Below are 18287 nucleotides of genomic sequence, written 5' to 3'. Positions count from 1 at the left end.
ACACCTGTTGAATTTGAACTCCTGAGTTAATTAATCAAGTCCATTTGAATGCACCACAGTATTTTCTATGTTCCTTTAAAACCTAAACCCAAGGCCATGTAGTCCTTAATGGAATTTGTTCAGAATACTGTTCAGACTTGACTCTACTTGTCCTGTGTTAAACAACTGAACCATCTGAATTTAACAGTCATTCTAATGGCATGTCAAGAATGTCTTGAGTGAGAACTCAAGGATTTGTAAAGATCCCCTGCAAATATGATTTAAGATAAATAAACATACTGTGTGTCTGAAATGGTTTTTCCACAATTTTTCAGTTACCACATTCTTAAAATTACATCTACTTCTTCTCTCTTATTGTAAAATCTATTAATATGCAAATATTGTTCATTTCAAAAGTTTAACCGCACAAATTTCTCCTGTTCACTGAAAAGTCCATTCACGCAGCAGAAATCCACTCACGCCACACCATACCTGTGTAAGTTGCACATTCAACCATGATTGGCCTGTCAAAAGTACTTGTTAAACATGGCCAAAGCTTCAAATAATGAGAAGTATTTTAAACAAATCCCTGTGAGCTAAAACCTCAGATTTTCAGCTTCTGAATGCTCTGTTTTCAAGATTTTTTTCAACAGCTTGGTATGACATCATACCCAGTCAGATTTCCATTGATTGTCATTTATAGGCAGAGAATGTCAGCCACGCCCACAAAGGAACGAGCAGCCCCATCCTCCTGGCATCCTTGTAGAGAGCCTAAGTCCCTCCCCTTTGGGTGGACCACCATGGGACCTTACTTTGGAGAATTTTTTGATCCCATTTGAATTTTGCCCTGAATTACACATATGATGATGGTATATATATGATGGGGGGGCTTAAAGAGACAGGAGTATCTACAGCTTGTTTCAGACAGAGGCTGAAATGAGGGCCTGCATGAAGTGCTAGTATAAGATAGAAAATCATTTTTTCAACTTTAAATCATTCAAAGCTGCCATAGGAGTCACAGTACTATAATATAGGGCTGGAAATCCCTCCTTCAGCAGGTGAATGCGAAAGAAGCCTTCTAGTGTCAAATCAAAAGTAAAAACATAATGGTAAACTATTTGACCAATATTCCAACGCAGTCCCTTCTCAGTAACTCACGCTTGCACTTTTGGCCAGCTGTCTGGTTCAGGGCATCGCCGTAGAAACCCCGCTGGCAGCGCTGGCAGCGGTCGCCCTCTGTGTGTCCCAGGCATTTCAGACATCGTCCAGTGATGTGGTCACATATTCCCACAGCGTTGAAGTCCACGTTGCCATTGCAGTCGCATCTCAAACACGGTCGAGCTGCCCCAGATTGTCCTAGGGGGTCACCATAGTAACCATCTTCACACATCTGACAGCGCAGCCCTACGCAGGGGAAAGGTGGAAGAAGTGGGCAGGAGTTAGATGGATGACTGAGCTAGAACACAGTTGGAGGTCATCCTTATGTCACCTCAGAGTCCATTATAATTAAATTTGAAACTCGTATCAGCTGTGTCTGAATAACAGGTGGCGCTGTAGAATGGCACTCCCTGCAAATGAGCTTCTTTAAAGATAGTCATTTCAGTATCAAGCTGTCTTCTGAAAATTTTCTTATCATTTTGTTCTTGACATGAAGCCCATTATTTACTGCATGGTGCCATAAAAATTATTTTACATTGTTGGTGGTCCATCTCACCTGTCTGTCCTGTAGGGCAGTTGGTACAGACCACCTGTCCTGTCTCTGCAATTTGGGCACAGCTGGTACGGTCCGGGCAAGGGCAAGGCTGACAATCACCAAGCGTGCCAATCAAAGCATTGCCATAGTAACCATCCAGGCAGTGCTCACAGGTCATCCCAGTGGTGAAGTCTGAGCACTCACACACACCTGAAACAGAGAGAGGAGTGTAGCAGTTATGGACTCGTTCTACACACAAGCACACCTGCTTGTGTTCGTCATTGTTTTTCTCATATTGAGTTTGACATAAATAGACGGTTTCCTCCATCGCCAGCAGAGTGCGCTGTGTCTCTGACCATAACTGCTGCCACTCCATAGCCCAATCCGGAAAGAAAACATTCCCCACAGCCCACCGTGGAGAGCAGAAGACAACTAAATTTACCCCGACTGTAATTGCTTTGGGAAATATAAGAGCCAAATGCAGTTCGAAAGACCTTCAAGAAGTAAAGCAATTCCCCCACCAAGTGGGAGAGATTACCAATTCTATGATGTCCTAAAAACAAACTGTTGTTTCGAAAGCCTTAAAAAAAAACAATTTACAGTTTTAAACCACTTTAAAAGATTTTTTCATGTGCGTGTGCTGATATACACGTACACACCAAATCTCTGATGAATTCTCAGTTTATTGAGCAGGTTTTCAGTCGGTATTATGCCACATTTCAAATCCAGTAAGCTACAGGAAGTGCTAAATGATATAACATGATAATCAGAAAGAAATCTCCACAGTAGTGATGAAACTGACATGATGTCTGAGCAGACTATATGAAAATAGCAAAACGACTGAGAATACCATGTCTCTTGCTGCAGTTTAGTGACCTGCAGTGGCACTAACGTCACAGACTCAGATGACAGGACCCACATACACCCTCAAAACCTTCTCTGTGCTTGCTGGGACAGCAACTTCTGAAATGAAACAGTGAAAATTTGACATAATACACTGTGGCATTCTAATTTAATAACTGAGTGACTAAAGCTTACAGAGGACCATAAAGTTCTAAGTGTTCTTGGAAAACCGTAAAGAAAAAAGCAACTGCTAAGATGCTTTTAAAGTTAAATTTATCATAAGATCATAATGAGCAGACGTTCATAAAATTTTAATCAACATTTATGCATCTTAAAACAAAATCAGAGCTGCTTTTCTGCTGCTGTGTGTAACTGCAAGAAGATATTAAGCATTCCTGTTGCAATGCATGGTGTTTGGCTTTTAGTATTCACAGAGCGTCTGGATATCACAGAACTTACAATAATTTGAATCATTTTTTAAATTTCAAAGTTTCTCAAACGACTTCAGCATGGGTTGATAACAATAATTGCACTGATTTTCTAGAGAACACCAATAAGATCTTGATGCATAGCAAATAATTTGAGGGCATGATTTTACAGAGTCCTCATTAAAATTTCCCATCACTCCCTCATAGCCTATGGTGTGATTCAGTGAGAAGCTCTTTGCTGTGCATTTTTAAATCAGCTCACACCACTGAATACTGGAGTAAAGAAATTCTTGCCTCTAGTTATGGGGTCACTGCAACCAATGTCTCCCATCACTAAATAAAGCCCTGTTAACTTCAGACCTGTAAGTCATGAGATAGAAAAATGGTTGCAAAGATAAAATTGATCACATAGCCATTAGAGGGAACAATTATCCCGTTGCCTGATGAAGTGCAGACTTCTGGGTAAAAATCATTAGTTCTTCGGCGAACTGGGGTGAATAATACATGACTTCCAAGCATGTAATGCCAGTCATTTAAACAAAGTATTTAGTAATAATGATTGTTCCTAGCATAAAGAAGTGAATCTTTCTAGGATTTCACAAGGCATTACAATGACACTGATGGTGTGCAGTGTCAGTCCCCAATGAGCCATAGTAAATTTAATGGCAGCAGGAATGTGCTGACTTTACTGAGTGTGAAGATGACTGAGCGTGATATGAGGCAGTAGAGCCACTGAGGGCCTCCTCGATATTATTATCATTCCACCGGCTCCTCGGAAAAGCTAACGGCATGCATCGCAAACTGCGGCTGAATGGCAGGATGGCCGTCACATGATGTTCCTCATTGTCATGCTAATCAGCATTACTTTATAACGTCCCTGCAGAATAAATTTATCAATGAATCAATGACCGTTCATTCAGCCCTAATGAATTGGGATTTCTGTGAAGCTCCCTGTTGAGCTGCGCACTTTGAATCCTTTAACAAATCCACACAATCCTGCTATTCTGCTCTCGCCCTCTTGTACTCCTCCCCTTTCAGCTATGGAGCGCAGCCCTTCAGCACTCCGCCTGAACTCTGCTTGTCTGTTCTGTGATGGCAAAGCAATATTTTTGTATGGGAAACAAGCAGTCTGGTGGGTTGTTTTTTTTCAAGAGGTACCCTCCATCATATACACATCACACTCCAAAGAGCTCCTTTCTACCAGTGCTCATTCTACCTGCACCTCATCTCTCCACTCTACTCCTCATTGTACTCTCTACAGAAATACACACACACCCAGGACTAATGCACTTCATTAAGGAAGCCACTTGTGGAGGATAGGAATATATTGGAATACATCACGGTATGATAGCTGCAGGGGCACAGACAGGTACTACAGAACAAATGAAAGACTGGTAGCTTTGCCATCTACCTTTTTCCACATTGCTGTCATTCATTGTGTTTACACTTGTGCGTCATTCAATGTTCCTCTCAAACAAAGTGCAATGAGTAGCTCTTCTAAAGATAGTGGTTATCATTGTTTGCAGTAGCTTGTAATAACTTTAGCACCAGATGGAGATAGAAAAATGGAAAATAAAATAAAAGGAGAAATGGCTTTAAAATAAGTATATTTTTGTTTAGGTGAAGATCAGAGCATGCCTCACTTCTATTATTACATTCTTGCCTCCAAAAACTAACTCATTGTATTCATTTCACAGCATCTTGGGAGGTCTCTCTGAAGGAGAAGGGCAATGTGTGGGGTCTTTGATGATGTGTGAGCCCAGAAATATAAGTAAAACAAGCACATGACTTCAACGCAACATGTGGCTAAGCAAGTTATGTGACTGTTTAGTCTTCTTTTTGTTTTGCTCTACAGCGAAGTTGCAAAAAATTGCAACAAGATAATTCTATAATAAACTAAAAAATGGATTTATATTTTCTTTTCTGCTTTACATAAGCACATATTACAACATGGTTGTGATGTCAAAAACAGACGCTTTTCAAGACTGTCTACTTAGTCTATTGGAACATTAAAAAGCTTCAGGCAAAGGAAATCTATTTACTAATGCATGTGAACACCCTGTTTTAATGAAGGGAAGGAAACAAACCAGAAAGAGAGAGACAGAGAGAGAAAATTTTGTCTGCAACTCTCAGGCCTTTAGGGTAGAAGTTGGGGTAAATCTGCTGCGGGACTGTTTGATGGCGATGTTGCTCTCTAATTTAACACAGATATGCTGCCATCCCCTGCTGCTGCAGATGTGGCTTGTCAGTGGGGTCTGAATGAGTGGACTGCTGCAGAGGATAATGTTAATGTGCACAAAACGGATGACTGGGGAAATACGTTTTGTCACCCTGTGACTGTGGAACATAAATGCATCAATTCCTGTTTTGTGTATAGAGGCTGTAAGCCAAATTGTTGTGGACTAAGGCCCTGGGGTATCAGGCATGGGAACACTTAACAGCAGTGGTTGTAGCTCATGTTGTCTTGCCATGGCTCTGGGTCACCTAGCTGTTATAGTGGAGCTTGATGAATGATTTACTGTGTATTTTACTCAAATGTCAATCAATTCATGAACCTGATGCAATAAGCTGCTAAATCATTAGCCTGGATTGATTGTGTTTGAATATCTTGAAATTTATTCAGTTGATTTAACAGCAAGGGTGAGACTTTCTCTGTGGACAAGAACTGCAACATACTGGATTAGGTGGAGACAAAAATACTCTTTTTTTAGCCAAGCTAGTGGATTGTAATGCCGGCCTGTAAGTCAGTCCTTCCACCACTTTGATCCAGACTCAAGTATGTCAACAACTATTATTTTGATTGCATGTTTTTATTCTACAGATATTCATCGTCAACAGATAACCCTGACATTTTGTCTGGTGCCACCAGTAGGTCAAAGTTATCACCTATCCTGTGAAAAATCTGAACATCTACGGGATGAATTGGCTCTAAATTTGGTATAGCCATTCATGGTACCCACACAATGAATTCTACTGACTTTGGTGTTCCCCTGACTTTTTATCTAGTGCCATCATCAGGCCAAAACTTTAATTTGTCCAATGGTATGGTTATTGACAAAATAGTTGCAAATGACTAACACACTAAACTAAGATGAAGAACATTGTAAACATTATACACATACACTATAATTTAAGTGACTAAGCACAGCCTCACAGAGCTGATAGCATGGCTGCAGACTCTGAGTCTTATTTAATGTGTCTCTTGCATGTCCCCCAACTATGAGAAAATGCAATACTAAATTGTTGGAATGTCTCTTTTAATTGTATCATATCTTCCCAGTTTCTTCTGTTTACATTTTACATATCAGTAACAACAAAGTGGAAGAGATCAATGTTTTTTTGTAGCTCTCTCTGTAAGATACAGTGTATTGTTTAATTCTTAACTACAGGTTTGCTTTTCATATCTGCTGTTTTTAGGCAGGGGAAACTTCCTCATTTTCATTCATTTTGGTGATTCACTAGGTTGGTTGTGAAAAGTTTTCCTTGTCTAAATTAATTTTATCAAGGGAAAGGTTGAAACCTTTTCAAACCAGCGATCTCTTGACAGTGTGACTGGAAACCAAAGGCAGGCAGACAGAGTGTGCACATTGTTTATCTTTCTGTTTATTTTTCTGTAAAATAAATGCACTGGTTGTGAGGAGATAAGTAAAGCGTGCTGAATGGGATCAGCGGGAGAAATTACATGGTAAGATTCATTCTAACTGACTACATCTGTTTTTTGCTCTTTCTCACTTCCTTTTCCCCTCACTGTCGCTCCTCATATCCCATCACGCTGATACAGACCGGCATCTCAAGGCTTAGCCTGCAACAAATACAGCCCACCAGAGAGATTAGGGGGCTGAATAAGCCTGCACTAGAGCCAGCTTCACTCTCTATCAGTTTGTCTGCCTCAACTTTTTCCCATAGATTTTTCTAAATAATGACCTTAGAGAGCTGAAGATGGCATTTAAGCAGGCATTTGGAAAATGCACGCCCTGGCTTCCTCCGTCTCATTTTAAAGCGGCCCTTTGTTGGTAAACACTGACTCACAGTATCCTCCATTTTAACTTAGCATTCAAATGAGTATTGCAGTGAGCAGCATGTTTGGTAATTTCTTCATCTGTACCCTAATTCATGTAATGAGACAGGTACTCTGGGTGATGGCCTTTATTAGGCTGACATCAATGTATTTCGCTGCAGGAGCCCCTGGTGGTCCGTTCTCCTTCACAGACCAAAACCAAAAAACACTTCTGTTTCCCGACCTCCTCCACCAGTGCAGTGGGCGTGACATTTAGCTATGCAAAACCACTGCGTGTTATTCAAAAAATTTGGCCCCGCTCAAATGTCAAAGTGAGAAACAAGCATATGCTGTTATGAAACAGAACAAGGAACAGAAGGTCCTTATTTATTCTGGGGTTTGTAGAGCAGATGCATAGTGCCGTGTCTAGGTACTTGTGGTCAGCAGAATGCAGCTAACTATAGCTGGCCTTCTTAATAGCCACAAGATCATAGCTAGAGTAAGTGGTGAGAACACGTGAGAACAGTCTATGCATTGGGCAAATGATCCTACAGCAGTGTGACTGTGGATGTGTCTACAGACACAAATAAAGATCACTTTGATCCATATTTTTAAATCTTCAACATCATAAGAATTATAAGAATGGAAATATAATATAGTATAATAATATAAAATATAACAAATGGTTTTGTGCATGACATTTATTGAAAACAATGGGAAGTGTGATTAACGGGCTTTTAACCTAATTAAAATGTGATTTCTCATTAATAATGTGTCACTGATATGGACAAAAGGAAATTTATGAAATTATTCCCTAGCTGTGGTTCAAGACAACAGAAAGTTTTTGGCTTTCAATAAAAATGTGAAATTGCAGTTTTGTCCCAAATTAGCCTAGTATTGTGTTTTGTATGCTAATTATAATGCATTGTGTAGCACTATGGCTGAGGACAATGGGGAAAGGCATTGAGATAGATGAGACTGAGGATCCAACTGATGAGACTTCTCTACAATAGGTTTTGTACCTACAGTACATGATTAGGCCAAATTTAGATTCTCTCATTCTAGAAACTTATTTACGATGATTTAAGAAAATATGAACAAGTCTGTTAGCATGTTAAGATTTGATAAGTGCACTAAGTACAGCTGAGGCTGATGGGAATGTCATTAATGTTGCAGGCATTTGGTCATAACAAATTAAAATTATTAACCGATGGTGCGTGCTAGATTAAAAGTTAAGCGATCACCAAAGTTGTTACAATCCATCCTGAGGGCGACATGAACGGCTATACCAAATTTCATTGCAATCCATCTAATGGTTGTTGGAGTATTTCAGTCTGGATCAAAGTGGTGGACACTGTGTGACTAAAAGGAATGGTCAAAATCAAAGCAACAGAGGCAGAGATATCCTGAATTTTAGCACTGGCTCATTCACCTACCATAATGCAACTAGATAGCCTATTTTCATCAGACCTTCCCAGCCTGGCAGATACCCAGGCCTTTCAAACCTCATGCTACCAGTTTGTAACAGACTTTCTGTTAAAAATGTGTAGACCTCGCTTGCTTGAGTAAATGTCTCAGATGTAAGAGAGCTGCCTCTAGAACCAGACATTGCACATCTATTTTCACAGGTTTAGTAGTACTCCCCATGACTACCCCTAATTATTTAGCAGTTTGTGATTTTGCCACTTTCAATACATTCATAGTCTCATATAATTCATTTTTGTTCAAACGCATCTTCAGATGACATTGCTCTCTGGAGATGTAAGTACAAGTGTAGTTCACCATGGAGGACCCACACAGGTCTATTAGAGAGCACGGCTAACAGAGGAGCTCTAATACAGCACCTTACTTCTCAATACCCAGAGACAGTGTCGAGACCACTGTCATTGACGTATTTCATTTGTTTAGGTGATTAATGAGCGTGGACTGCAGAGAAAATTGAGTGTCTCCATGTTATCTGTACATTACAATCATATCTCTACTTCCACAACACTCTCCCTCAAGCTTATAAGTGATATTATAAATTTTAGTCTCTAACAAATTTTATGGATGGTGTGTGTGACATTCACACAGTATATAATGCAGAGAAGCATGATACACAGAAATGAAACTATGTCTAAAACTGTAGAAACACATGAAGTACACACACTGTTTTATCTAAAGGATATATGTTTGACTTCATCAGCCGTGCAGGGCCAGCGGGCGGTAGAAATCACAATTTGCTCTTCCCGCCACAAATATTACCATTTCCAATCTGTTGTGTTGCGCTACAGCAAATAGAACCGACAACTTAGAGAGTGTTAATAAATCATGATTATGATGCACCATTGGCTGCGACTTCCCTCGGCAGCTAGTGAATAAACTCCATCCCAATTCTGTCTGTGGGCACACCCTGCATGATGATACAAGTCGTTAGGTAATTATACAGCAATTAAGATTCAGATAGGAGAAACAGCAGGTTGGTCCGCCCTTGTGGTGACAAATGATGAACAGGGTGTCTCTAATCGACTTACTTTGATAGTTCCCCTTGACCTGAACTTATAGATTTATGGAAAGAGCTTTGGCTGTTTGTTTGCTCCCTTTTTTTATTAAAGACAAGCCAGCAGGCCTTCAGAAGATGACGTGCCATCATCATCCATTTGAAAAGGAATGCTAATATTAACTAGCTTCCTTTCCTGATAGTCAGCTAATGCTATTCAACCCAGGACATTCATGCCAAAGGACACAACACGCGGGGGATTTTTGATCCATGACTCAGAGGACACATCGCGTTCCATATTTAACACTCATTCATCATTTGCATGGCACTTGTACCTTGTAGATATCTTTAAAACATCCTGAGAAGCATGTGTCTCTATAAAAATATCCTCACAGTGTGTGGGGACCTGTCAGGGAGGAACTCTATTAAGATGATAAATACCGCTAAGCTCAACCTGCAGAGTGTAAACCAAAAATGCTTTGATGTTAAACAGTTAAACAGGTTCATTAATAAATAATGGGGGTTTCCTTCCAACAACTCAACACAAGCACATTGGTGTTCAGACCGCCCTGAAAACTCTTTCCAATCTTCTGACTATTTAAATCTTTTTAAAGAACAGGGGAAAAATAAACTGCCTTTTCATTTTTTATCTCACCACTTTTCCTCTCACATCTGCTCTCTGATTTAGGTTGAAGTTGTGAAGCTGTTGTGCACTAAATCCTGTTCTACATAAAAGCACTTACAAATTACACACTGCATGAAAGAACTGAATGTTGGTGCTATATTAATACAAAGCAAATGTATCTATGAAGGACAGGAAGATATACAGTAAGTGGAGGAGTCTGTACAGAAGGGAGTCAAGGACAATAAGTGTCAAGGTGACTGTGGAGAACAGGTGATGAGAGGAAGAAGGAAGCAGAAGACAGCAATAGGCTGACTAGGGAGTCTGGGGAACAAGAAGAGGCAGTGTGTGTGTGTGTCTGTGTGTGTGTGTGTGTCTGTGTGTGTGTGTGTGTGTGAGAGAGAGAGAGACATCCAGATTGAGAAGAGACATAAGAGACACAGGAAATCTGCAAGCAAATTAGACATCATTAGCCAAGAGGCGGTTAACAAGTCTAATTAGGGGGGAGGCAGGCAGTGATACCAGACTTGCTTCCGGACCTCAGACACACACACACACACACACACACACACACACACACACACACACACACACACACACACACACACACACACAATCATATAACCACACACACACACACACACACACACACAGTCACAAACATAATACACACTCACAGCCAAAGCTTCAGGCATCTCCTAACTAGGTCAGATCTCTGATTCTTTAAGGCTGAGGGTAGGAGGGTGTGATAGAGAGGAAGAAAGAGATTGAGGAAAGATAAAAGAAGGAGGGTGGGACCTTGGATGGGAGAGTTGTCTGCTCTTGGTGAGATGGAGAGACTTGTTTAAAGCTGCAAGTGTGAGATAGCGTGGAAAAGACGAGAAGGAAAATAAGAAAGGGAGTACATATAATACACACACACACACACACACACACACACACAAATAAATAACTGCAGAGAAGTTGACTTATTTACACAGCCAACAGCTGCTGTTTTACTTCTGCCATTTACGGGACGTTGCGTTTAGGATGTGAATCTGAAAGAACACTGCAGCTGCTGTTATTATCGCCCATAAAATGACAGGTGCATTAAACACACACTTCTAGTTTAGATGTTATTATAAAGATTAGTTGCGTGAAATGAGGAGAATTGCTGTATTAGTACAGCCATCCAGTTCTCCGTTTGAGTGATAGCTTGCCAATGCTCCTGAGGGATAAATGAGTTATACTCCCTTGAAGCGATGATGGCTGAATGTCAGTTTTGGGAAGACAAAGAAAAATGCTTCAGTCAAACAGCCTACATCTCCTTCTGTTCCCTCTGCTCTCTCAGAGGCACAGTGACAGAAAATATTGTCTCAACAACCTCCAATGATCCCTCATCTCATGTAACGCTGGCTGGATGCTTCAGAAGAATGACTTCATTGTCTAACTAGCAATTTGGATCAGTTAATTATTCTATAATAATACTACAACATGCTGTTCTGCTTAACAGTGAGCAATGAGCAAAACTTGTTGCAGTGGCCAATAATATTAGTGGTAATAGTGTTGAGGACTAACTTGAGAAAATATAGACTTTAATCACAATACTCAAGCTATGTTACATGACATTTTAAAAGAAAATTCTGTCTTACAAGTATGATGGTTTTTTTGATGCTACACCTTTAAATGCAACAAAGATAATGAAATATAATGATGGATCTGATTTACTTTCCCTACTCCAGTGACTCCAGTATTGTATTGGATGCTCAAATAAAATGGCAGACAGTAAATATAGTGCACTAGATGGTAAATAGTGAGCGATTCTGGACACAGCGCACATTTCTCAAACTTAACTTTCTATTGAGTATTTGTAGTTTCAAGCTCAAGCCGATATATACTTTCTAAGTATATCCATATATTTACTTAAACTTGACAAAGCTACTCCAAATCCATAGAAGATATTGTACAGCTGCTTTCACGTACTGTGGAGTATTTTCCGAGACAAGTAAATTGACTTTGACAAGTAAAACTGGTGGAGTTCTCCTTTAAATATAAAATGTTCTGCACTTGATTTATGAATTTACTTTCCAGGCTGTTTTGGGTTTTTCTACATGTGCAGAAGTCACTGAAACAGAAACATTGTCGATTGGTTGTCAAGTGAAGCTGCACCAAAGTCATCATGTCTTCCTGACATTTTCCAGATTTATCATTTGAATACAGTTATGTACTTGCCAAATATACTGTAAATATTTACTTATTACCTGTCTCTGGATGACACGTTCCATGCTGGTGGCAGTTGCACGGCACACATGTTGATAGAGGCCCCTCGCTAGGGTCTTCCCAGGTGAATCCTGGGGCACACCGCTCACAAAACTGGCCTATAAAACCAAGGGGGCAGGAACAAGATTCCACCCATGGGGCAGGAGGGCTGGCTGGACCAGAGGAGATGAAAGCTGAGGTCAGGGTTACCCCCGCCAGCTGCGATGTGTCTGGAGAGGAAGGAAGAGTAAAGAAGGGAACAGTGCTTTGTTTTAAAACTGATGCTTACAGAGAGCAGTAATGAACTGATAACTGTTGCCTCAGAGGCCTGTTGAAGTGTTTGGGGCACCTGCGTTTCTCTGTAAATAGAGGAATGAATGTGTGTGTGTGCGCGCTTGTCTGTGGGTCTCTGTATCTCGTTAAGCAGTAGGTTATTAGCATTTGCTGCAGTGCTGTCCCTCCCTCACTGTCTCATTACAGGTTCTGGCCTGTGTTTACAGTTTACAGTCTGACACACACACACACACACAAAACAGATTCTTCCACCCACACGACCGTAAATGCCACACTTGCACATGCACGTGCGTACGTATGTGCCCACACACGTACACTCATCACCCAGGGAATCTTTGATATAGCAAATGAATAAATCACTGCAGCAGAGCAAGACAAGAAGAAAAGGAGACAGGGAACTCAGTGGAGGTATGTCAGACGTGCAGTTCCTGTGGGGTTTCAAGATCCCTCTCTCCTCTCATGAATAGTGATGGGGGGCAGGCCATCCTGAACCGAAACCCTTTCACCCTGTTCTCTCTAAACCACAGCCACAGAACACAAAATTACTTTTGTTCCTGGCCCATTGCTGTGTCTGCTCTCACTGACGACTCGATAGATAGATAGATAGATAGATAGATAGATAGATAGATAGACTCTTCTGGGAAGGCTTGTAGTTTGTCTGTGGGAATATTTGCTCATTCATCCAGTAGAGCATTTGCGAGGCCACTGAAGTTGGACGAGAGAGTGCCTGGATCGTAATCTCCGTTCTAGTTCAACCCAAAGGTGTTGGATAGGGTTGAGGTCAGGACTCTGTGCAGGCCAGTCAAGTTCATCCACACCAAACAGGCAAAACCATTTCTTTATGAGCTGGCTTTGCACACAGGGCACTGTCATATCAAAAGGGGAAAAGGCCAAACACAAACTGTTGGAAGAAGTATTGTGTAAAATTGCATGCTGTAAAAACTATGAAAAAACAGCCCCTACCAAAAGGGGTGTCCCAGTACTTTTGTCTATATAGTGTGGCTATGTAAGAGGGAAGGACAGACGGATAGAATATGTTGTGCACGTATGACAATGTAGCTTTGTCAGGTATGAAATAAAGTGTGAATAAGCGGCAGCATAATGAGGGAAAACTTAGTGGACAGTGAGGGGTGAGAAAGTGGAAGAACTAGAGCAGAGGATAAACCTTCTTTTAACAACTTGTTCTCCAGCCATTCCTTCAGCAGTGATGAAACCCAGTTCATTTGCACCTCTGAGGGGTAATCAGTAGGCAAGCCTGCCCTCTTCCTTCTCCATGACTTGGCCTCTACCCTTTTACTCTTCTCTACCTCCTGAATTCTATTAGCTCATTCAACTGGAGGAAAATGTGCAATTAAAAACGTTTTCAGACACCTTACCCTATATTTCAGTTAATTAAAAACATTTAATTTGAAGTCACGCTGTGCAAGTTCTCTCCATCAATCCTTTCTCCAAGAAACCTTGTCAGACCAGTTGAGATTTTAATTCCCCTGAGTGGCTCACTGACAATTTAGGTCTCTTTAGGTACCTGTACAATATGCCATTAAGCCATAGACTTCTCATAAATTTCCAATATGCCTATGCATGCATTTTTTGTGGTAGTGAAAATGAAAGGTCTTTACTGTGACTGCTGTCACCGCCTGCTTTTAAAGTCTAAAGACAATACTTTTATTAAAATAATACAGTTATAAGAGACTCTCTGTGGTGCAGAAAGACATTTAAAGAGCAAAGGAGAATGTGAGAGGGAGAGAGGAGAAAGATGAGAGGACAGCTTTATGGGATTTTGAAATTAAAGTTTGCCGCGCAGCCTGCAGCGATAAGGCACTTCTAACATTGTCTGAGAATAAGTTTGAGACCTAACACAAATCATTAGAAGAGTTTCTCCTCTGTGATGTGCAATAGATGCAGTGTAAACTGTGTGCTTGACTTTGTTTGCACATTCATTTGGGTGGGTCGCTACAGGAAACAGTTTGATGGAATATGCATGACAGCAACTCTGTTTCTGTGTGCACAAACTTCTGTGCGAGTCGTTATGCAAGCCCAAGTGCACATGGAACTACACAACAGTGTGTGTCACAGCGCCTGCACTGAGAAACTAATTAAAATGGTGTAAGCAAGTGTGAGAGAGCTGGTGATTTTGGCCAGCTGTTCTGTCTTCTTGGTGCTCTAATCCGCCGTAATGCCTCTCAGATCCTGCCTGTACTTTACAATACAGACTATCCGATAGAAAGGGAGGAAGGACACAATAAAAATAAGAGGAAGGTTTCAAGAACTACTGTCCTGTTTTTTATTGAGCCGTAAGAGTTAAGCACTCCCTGAACACAAACACTGACGTTGTTTTAGCAACTATCTTTGGTGCAGGTTTACTAATTTGTGCTAACTATGTGCCAACTAGTATTTTTTATTAATACAAATGTGAACAAGTTTTGGAATCTTTCTGTGGCACTTAAAATGTTGATGACCATCCATTCAGCAATAATGTTGCATAATGTTTATTTTGCCATCTTAATGCCTAAATGCTCTCAGTGATATACATGTAACACAACTGTGCTCAAGTATAGTTGTGTGTAAATGCACCTCATGGCAAACTTGTGATTTGTGATGTTGGGCTTTATAAATAAAATTGACTTGACCCGACTAATACACACAAACACACACTTACAGTTGTGTCCTCCAGCGTTGCTGATTCTAAAAGTTGTCAGGTTGTGCAGGAGATACTGGAACTCAAAGGCAGACAATTGAGGTTTAAATCTCATCTCGTTTTCATGAAGCCTGTGAAATGAGAGAAAACACACAGTTTACATGTTTGTGCAATGCATTCAAAAGCTAACAAACTATGATTATATTTGTTTGTGTGGCTGATTTATGAACAACTGGAGCAACCACAACAATACAGCAGTTTAATTACTCTCCACAACTAGATGATGGGCTTGACAATTTAGGTAGGTTATCTACAGCACTATTACATAGACACACACAATAAGAAGAAAAATTTAAATGTGCTGACTTCAACACATTTTCAGGGTCTTGATCATTGAGCTTTGCCATCTGCTGAAGGGTGATCTGAGAAGCAAGTCTGCACAGCTGACATCTGCCCACTTTACTCCAGGTATCTTGCACTCTTTCCATTTGATGAGAGGTGCTGTGTCAGCACCACATGGGCAATGCTATGTTACAAAATATTCTCCCAGTGCCGTGGGAAGGTCCCAAAGACAAGGAGCAGCAGCATGAAGGAACATAATGCATATAACCTTCATGTACAGGTGGAAAAAAACACAATTACAGGTAAAACTTTCAACAACTTCGTACCTAGGAATGAATGAGTTTCTCTTTTTCTACAATAAGACATTAAGTCTGCATTTACAAATGTTAATAACGTTGGAAATAAATGGAATTTGGTCCAGATGCTCTGCAGCTTTTTCCCACAGGGTTAGGGTTAAAAGGCTCACTGCAATCTTCCTAACAAATTAAAGAGCTAGCTAAAAAGACACTTGTCAAAGCACTTGTCTCCTGCTGAAGGAGGAAAATTAGTTTTCACAACCAGGGAATGCCAGACATTACAGACTATGCTGGCCCTTAAGCAAAGCCTCATTGAGCTGCTAGCATGACTGTAGATTCCTAGTCTTGTTTAACTATTAATAAAGGCATTTGTTACAACTTATAAACCACATTTATAAAGGGCACCTTATTTGAAAGTGGTACTCAATTATAATATATGAACCTTGTAATTATAGGCAAGAGCCATAAAAGAATAAAGTGTTAAACCTTTAGTTTGTTGACCATATCAGCCCAAGTCAGGCCTTTCATGTGTGAGTGTTCGATGACCTCTATTTTATTAGTTCAACTGTTCTCAGCGAGACACTAACTCACTTTCAAAATGCTTTATTTTTGGGCATGGCCTCTGTCTTAGCATTCACATTTATGCTGTGCTCATGAGAGCATGTGTGCGTGTGCATTCCTGGCTCGCCACACAGGCTCTCCATTGATGCGGCGGGTCCTTGTTCCCTGGCCTGACATGTAGGCACAGTAATAAAGAGAGGCAATTACAAACTGGGCCTCAAAGCCATGGTAATGGAGCTGGTCAGACAGCGATAAGCGGAGTGTGTATGAAAGTGAACAAACTCCCAGTCAGGCTTTCCCTATGGAGCGTCAGTGTCCCTTTTAATCAGCACCAAGCAGAGCGCGGAAAGCCACACTGTAATTAAGCCTGCTCCGCTGAGGATGAGAGATCATCAAGAGAGAAAAGCCCAAAAGAATGCTGGACACACGCACATATACATACCCACGTAGAGAGCGAACAGAGATAGAGACACAAGGTGAGCAAGAGAGCAAGACATAAACGTTGCGTAAGGGACGGAGAAAGAGAAACAGACATGATAAGGTACTGGGAGGATAAGTGAACATGTAAGTGACTGTAAAGTTGAGTATGGGGGCATGTTATTAGCATATTCTAATAACATATTCTAATCGTGCCAATCTCCCATTGGAAATTTTTTTATTAATTAGGTTGTATTATCCAATCCAATCCAAATGTATTTATAAAGCACATTTAAAAACAGCTGGTCAAGGTCGTGTACAATCACAAAGCCCAGACAATAGCATAATAAAAGCGATAAGACAATAAGAAAAAAGAAGGCAACTCCCATACTTAGTTAAAAGTTAAGTAATCAAGATGTGTTTTAAGACAGGATTCAAAAACAGGCACGCAGGTATTAATATCATGTAAAATTATGGATACCGGTGCCTCTCTTACTGTTTAAGTGAGGCTTGCCAATGAAATGATTAGTGTATCTTGCTATCCGTCAATTTATCAAGGCTCTGATCCTCATAAGAAAAATGTGCTATAATGCTTGGTTGTAACCCCTTTTTACATGTTGTTACGCACTTCCAAGCAATGTGCGTGCATCAAAGCTTGGTTGTAACCAATTCTTCAAAAGAGCAGAAGAGACTGTAAAGGGTTCACTGAATAGTTGCATGTTTTATTTATTGGTTATTCTATTCTATGTGTTGATCCTTAATCCATACAAAGCCAGAAAGATGAGTGACATGGCTTGTAAAACTGAGTCAGAGTTATTTTAACAAAAGCTTTGTAGTTGTAACCAATTTTCACAATGTTATATTTATTGGTTATGTGGCTGTTGTAAGCCCATAGTTATTGCCAGAACCTCACAGAGTTTAATGATTAGTTGGATTACTGTTATATATTTGTTCATTCAGCCCTGGTTATTCTGAAAAAGGTATTGTAAATATAAAAGTAGAGGACTGAGTTTTTGGCCTGGAACTATAAGGGTTCATAGATCACAAATAAATCACAGGTTTACCCAGATATATAATAATTCCATGTTTCTTCTTGCTTTTCTTCCCCCATTTTGGCAGCAAAGTCTGCTTTCTGTTCAATATAGTTAGCTGGCCCTGATCTATGATCAAAGGCAGTGAATTTTCAAAACATGACAGAAATTAGCTGACTTCCAGATGGACCACATGCCCTCACTACTTCTAGCACTCTGCTGACTACTGCAGATGGGCTCATACCTTTTAAAAGCACTCATATGAGCAGTTTCCTAGGACACTCCTTTTTAAAAGAGCGAACAGCAGATCACCAGTGACTAATGTATGTAGAACGTTTAGCAGTCGATTGCAAAAAGCAGCGTAGCATGCTAATGCTACGCTTACATGCTGCAGATGTACACATACAGCTATAAGCAAAGCAATAAAAC

The 18287-nt window shown here is 40.4% G+C and overlaps 1 protein-coding gene across 1 annotated transcript in view; it reads right to left on the bottom strand.

Annotated features, from left to right (window-relative positions):
• The window catches only part of lamc3 (laminin, gamma 3), a 115041-nt gene that overhangs the window by 16230 nt on the left and 80524 nt on the right, over nt 1-18287 (bottom strand). Inside the window, exons 11-14 of the mRNA XM_038733411.1 lie at nt 15233-15342; nt 12282-12509; nt 1694-1882; nt 1138-1383 (exon numbers count right to left, since the gene is read on the bottom strand). Of these exons, the coding sequence (XP_038589339.1) occupies nt 1138-1383; nt 1694-1882; nt 12282-12509; nt 15233-15342 (773 nt within the window). The remainder of the gene's footprint in view (nt 1-1137; nt 1384-1693; nt 1883-12281; nt 12510-15232; nt 15343-18287) is intronic.

Source organism: Micropterus salmoides, unplaced genomic scaffold (genome assembly GCF_014851395.1).
Source record: "Micropterus salmoides isolate LMB-PRFRI ecotype aquatic unplaced genomic scaffold, ASM1485139v1 Ms_hic_scaffold_20, whole genome shotgun sequence".
Classification (NCBI taxonomy): Eukaryota; Metazoa; Chordata; class Actinopteri; order Centrarchiformes; family Centrarchidae; genus Micropterus; species Micropterus salmoides.
This window is presented reverse-complemented; position numbering and strand designations above follow the sequence as displayed.